The sequence below is a fragment of the Thermobia domestica genome, chromosome 1 (genome assembly GCF_964235325.1).
Source record: "Thermobia domestica chromosome 1, izTheDome1.hap1.1, whole genome shotgun sequence".
In the NCBI taxonomy this organism is placed as follows: Eukaryota; Metazoa; Arthropoda; class Insecta; order Zygentoma; family Lepismatidae; genus Thermobia; species Thermobia domestica.
The window spans coordinates 82,191,987-82,197,997 of record NC_137454.1 but is presented as its reverse complement, the minus strand read 5'-3'; the positions used below and the strand labels follow the sequence as shown (position 1 = coordinate 82,197,997).

The 6,011-nt window shown below is 36.7% G+C and overlaps 1 protein-coding gene across 1 annotated transcript; it reads right to left on the bottom strand.

Moving 5' to 3' along the window:
• Positions 1–2,275: 2,275 nt before the first annotated feature.
• LOC145687431 (glutamate receptor ionotropic, delta-1-like) lies at positions 2,276–3,520 on the bottom strand. Its single transcript, XM_081760898.1, has one exon. It carries the CDS (start codon positions 3,518–3,520, stop codon positions 2,276–2,278), a length of 1,245 nt encoding a protein of 414 aa, XP_081617024.1.
• Positions 3,521–6,011: the final 2,491 nt, after the last annotated feature.

The window sequence follows — 6,011 nt, the reverse complement described above, 5'->3', positions numbered from 1 at the left end:
GAACACGATTCATCTGACTACAGTATGCCGAACACGGTAATTCTCTTCATCAGTTAATAGAATTTATTATTTTCTCCATCTGTTTTTTTTTTTTTTGTCTAATACATTGCATTGTTTTAAGACAATCAGGAAATTTTTGCTCACTACCGTTCACGAAGTAATTAGATAAGAGAATATCGCTGCTTTACTCATACCCTCATACAGGCCCGTAACTATGGGATGGCCAAAGGGGTTCAGCTTACTGTGCTACCACTATCAGCTCGATGAAATTTTCAGTTTTTTGTTGATATGTATGCATATAAATAGGGTTCGGAAGTTGAAGACCTAAAAATTGCATAAAAAGGATCTATAAAAATACCTAAAAATATCTAAAAAAAAGGACCTAAAAACTGGAAAAAAGGACTTAAAAATAAGACACAATTTAATTAGAATTACATATTTAATGAATATAATGCCCAAGAAATACAAACTTCTGGTAGGTTAACGGTCTGTTCTTGTTCCACAAACTGAAGTACAAACTAAAATAAGAAAACTTCCTCACTCTCACTCCCCTCGCTGGAGGACATTGTTACGCCTCCTTATCCGGCATGTGATTGTTGCAGATCTGGTCTTATCAGTCCAGTCGTCGAAGAATGACTTATCGTTTGAATTTTCTTTACTAAAGAAAAGATGTTTAAGAGAATTCGAATTAACGGCCAGTAAATTTATTGTCGAAAGGTGAAGTGCAAAAAAAAAAAAAAAAAAAAAAAAAGAGTTAAGACCTATGAAAAGCTTTAAAAAAAGACTAATAATAAAAAAAAACCGCAAAATAGGCGAAAAAGGACAAATAAAATCCACCATTTTCTGGCCCACAATGACCCAATATATTATGTTAAGCCTCGTCTTCGGGCACTCGTAAAAAAGAGGATTTTTCCTTAATTTCCGGGCACTATATATAACAACAACTCAAGTTAGCGCTCGCAAGGTGGTCTCATGTCCACCTGTCTTACTGTTTTGGCTTCGGGCCTGACCGTATATCAGAAAAAACTCTGACTTTTGGAAACTTACCCAAGATAGATGAAAAAAGAAAAAAAATATGTTTACACTGCATATTCAACAGATGTATCAAGAATACTTTCGCCTTGTGCATTTTAAATACTTCTAAATATCAACAAGGGTAGTTTGATAACTAACTTGGTTTGATATTGAAGAAAATAATGAGTTTTTAATGTATCTTATTTTTCGACATAGTTCTCCAAAAGTTCAATGCACCTGCTTCAACGTTTCTTCAGCTTCACGATTTCATCGCGGAAGCAAATTTCAAAATACTCGGCTTACTTCTTATATGATCCCTTCATTTAACTCAAATTTTCGTCTTGCCAGGAAAGTTTTAAGTTTCGGAATATATCGTAGTTCAATAGGGTAGATTTAATGATTAGCCAGGACGCGGAAGTAGTTCAAATCACAGTTTAATCAACGTTTGTTCAGCGACACTCCTTTTTTTTCGCCGCACTGGAGCGAGTAAACGCGGCATCCATCTTGCGAAAAGTTTCTTCATATGCAACTCATTATGCAAAATGAAGTGAACCCGCTCAGTTGAGATGGTTGTGTCTTCTTCTAACTCACCGATTTTTACTCACAAAATTCAAACCATGGACTTCATCATGAATTTCGGACGTAATAGCTGATCTCGGGGCTCTAGGATGTAGTGCATGTTCAGTGCTTATTCTGCCACGCTCATATCCATTTATTCAAAGTCGAACGGTTTCATAGGAAGAATATGAACCATTCAATATAAATAAAGTCGTCCCATTAATTTTCTTCACTGTTTTCCCTCCCAGAGAGGAAAAAGAAAGAATTGAATCATACTACGACTTCCAATTTTGGGCCGCGGTGGCTCAGTGGTAGAGCGTTCACCTCTTGTGCTTGGGGTCCCGGGTTCGATCCCAGCCCCCGCCAAGTGAACTTTGTGGTGGATAAACACCGTGTGCCTGGGTTTTCTCGGGGTTCTCCCGTTTCTTTATTTCACCATTTCATTTATTACTCATCATTTTATTAATTTTTCACGTTTTCAAAACACTTTTGTTTATGTAATTTTCAAACAATGAATTACTGTCAGAATGACGAGATCACATATTATTTACTCATATAAAGGATAGTTCTTGATTACATATACAGATGACGTTAGCACAGTCTATTAGAATGCGAACCAAGTTACTTATCAAACCGCCTTCGTATATGAAGCAGACTCAATCTTATTATATATTAGAGGTACGAACGTCCTTAAGAAAGTTATCTACAAAGTGTCCAAAGGATGCATTTTTACTAAGCACTTTGTTTCTAATCCATGAAATAAATTCTTCTTCTGTATCAGATAGAAAAATATTTCACAGCTAAGACATATCATTGATAGTGTTATACCCGTTATTAATAAGAAAAAAGCTGATTGTAACATGGGTAAGGTGATGACCACTGGGGAACCACTAATATAAGGTTTGTATCGCATTACTTTCCACATTTTTCTTTCTTTGATATCCGCGATCACTTGCCATTGCCATTTTTCGATAAGACCTGCTTGTATCATCCATTGCAGAATTTCGTCTATCCTCCCTTTATACGGCGATCTCTTTTGTAGTGCCATCCCTACATTCATCACTACAAGAGTTTCTTTCATGATTAGCAGCTTTCGCCAAGTATCTTCTGTTATAGATTCACTGTCTCCTGCGGCATATTCTTTAGCAACATTTACAACAATTACGCTGTACCCACCTTTAGAAAGCCAATTGTTCATCTCATCAGTTGTACTAAAAGGACGATATTTTTTCAAGAGTTGTGCATATTCTGGGTACACTTCTTGAGACTGCTTCAGTACCTTTAAGCTGAATGCATCAGTTGATCCCCAGTACAGATTGCTTTCAGTTAACTGTTTCAGTGTTTCGATGGGTGATGAAAATACCGGAAAGGTAAGATGAGAAACTAGGGTACTACAGTAGAACATTGTTACAAGATACAGAAACAGTGCTGTACCTATGAAATGTAAACGTAGGGGGGAATGAACTGGTTCAGGTATACCGTGGGTAGTAAGAAAATTTATTAACCGGAAGAAGTTTGTTGCAAAATCTTTGTATGGAGCTGGTACCCTGTTAAGAAATATCTTACTATGAACAGACGAAATGATGTGTAAAATATAAGCACACAAAAATATTAACAAAATTGTAATGATCCAAACGTTCCTGTGAAAGGGATATGTGATTGACATTAATCCACTGTGGGGATAAGGTTTCGGAACTAAGAAAGTAATACCGACTCTTATGTATGGTAGGCTGGTTGAGATGCGAGAAAGAGATTCGTGTATAACAAGAATTCCTCCTATACCAATATCTGCTTTCCTCTCAGCAACGTCTCCTAAAACACCTCGAGGTGGTTGTGTACCACCCCAACGATCTATGTTGTGAACACCAACAACAGAAATCGAAAAATTCATTCGATAGGCAATTTCTCGGATTATTCGATATTCGAAACCTTTGTACACAGAATCCATTAGGTAGTGTCTAGAGATCATTACGTACGGTGGAAAGTGAAACAGGCTAAGTTTTAGTTCCCTATTAGTTCTTGAATATGAGCTTGTAATATTGTTGTGGACAAAAACTATTGGCGACGATTTTCTATCTTGTAAAGCGGATTCTAGTTCCAGTTCTTCTTCTGAAACTAAGTGGAGGGATTTCATAAATTTAAATTTATGATTTGATGGTTCCATAATAGTAATCAAGTAAAATCTTGAAATTTGATTTAATAAAGGCATGCGCAAAAAGCGTTTTCTCACAGAAGTGTTTATAACGAACCAAACACAATTTTCAGTGTCCTGAAAAACATTTACTGATGAATTATTCTTCAGAAATTGTTCCAAAACTTTAACATTATCGATAATAAATATAACACTTTTACAAATAAATGATCCGTTGATCAAATTATGCATCTGTCCATCATGTTGATTATTGTGTAACTGTATTTTAATTATTGGCATTGTATATGACTCCCAAACCCTCTCAATAATGCCTTGAAACTTACTTTCCGAGTTAGTACCAATAATACATGAAGATGTGTTGTTGAAGTCAGGAATTGAAGCTTTAATAAATGCACCAATTTCTGCCATGTATAGATTTTCTAGTTGACAAATAGATCCTGCATAGAAACAGAGGTTGATTATTCCTATGATGTCCATGTCCTTCCAAAGAAATTACTTATTTTTTCTGAAAAAAATAAAGAATTCTTTTAATTTCAATCACACATATTAAAATCTTGTATGGAACTTACATTACCTTACTACTTGTATAACAGTAATGGAATGAGTCACGAACTTCGCTTCAAACTTCTAATCTTCTATTTTCATATACGAGGAGAAGTCAAAAAGTAAAGGGACTTCTGCAATTTCTCGCACTAGGGTTTGGTGACACTGCTAATAACCAGCGCTGAATTAAAGCCTGTGACAAACATCTTGACATTTCAGCTAAACGAATAAAACGCAAGTTCTGACGCGACGTTGCCGAGTGTTAAAGGGGTGTGGCTGTGACTAAGTAGACGAACTACAGCGCAATCAGGTGGCAGAGGATAGACGTGGATGTGTACAAAATAAACGTGGCAATACTGCTGGCCTCTCGTTTGATAGCAGCATTTAAAGGGAACTTGAAGTGCGGCCTTCAAATGCCAAGATGTTTGTCAAGCCGTTTAGTGTCTTCTGCAACACTTCTATGCAACGTGTCACTCTTATTCTCGAGTTAGTCGTTGGAGTGTAACAGACCGTTAAACATGGCAGCTCCATTGTCCAAGGAGGAAATGAGGGCAGTGATTCTCCCTTTTGTTTGCCGAAGGTGTTAAACCTGCCTAAATTATTTGTCGACGGCAAGCGCAGTATGATGACAGCTGTTTATCCCGAAGCATAAGACAAAAAGGTTGGACATCTCTCGTAAACATTTGGCCTGTTATCGTCACAAGGGATATGGATTTTCACAGCAAATCATTACCATAAATGAAACTTGGGTACATCATCACGAACCGGAAAAGAAATGCTGCTGGTATGGTTTGGAAACACCCATCACCACTAGAAGTTAAGAAATTTAAACGTCAACCACCATCTAGTCATTGATGCGGTTCAAAATTGGTTACAGGTGCAACCGAAAAACTTTTTTTTTTCCCTGACGGAATCAAAAAACCTGCGAAACGTTGGGAAAAGTGCGATGAAGTGCAGGGAGATTATGTAAAAAAAATAATGTTTCGGTTTTTTATCATTAGAATAAATGTACCTTTTCTGGTCTCTTTACTTTTTCACTCGCCCTCGTATATGCTGGGATCCATGGACAGCATCCACTCTTAGTACATTAGTTCTATCGTTCCCTTACATTGGCTTATCGATTACTCTGACATTTTCGCATGTTGGATACGAATGTGTGTATTACTATCTAGTATTGCAATTTCGACATTAAAACTTTAACTGACACATGAAATGAGAGTTAATGTGGCTAAAGAAGACGATGATTAATGAAAGTTAATGATTGTGATATTAATATTCTTGTGCTCTCTCATCGGGAATAAGAACCTGGGATTACGTGTACGAAAGGTGCACGCACTAGCCGCTAGACATGCTGGGAAGGCAACTCGCAAATGAGTTGAATTTAACTCACGCTAGTTTTAAGCTCAACTCCTCGTGCATCAAGTATAATTCTCATGTATCTTCACCTTGAGAGTCACATGGTGCGCAGGAGATTCATGCTAGAATGGGGCAACATTTCTGTAATCTGATGGTTGGTCCCTTATGAAAAAGTTGGCAGTAACTCACTCTTGTTATATACTTGTTATACTTACAATAATTACTCTTACATTTAGATTTTAGCGGAACCAGTTGAGCCTGTAGCCTGTCCGGAATATGGCAACGGTATTTCAATAGTAATAATAATCTTTGTTACGTGCAGAAATTTTATCCACACTTTACACACAAACACCCCCCCCATATATATATATATATATATATATATATA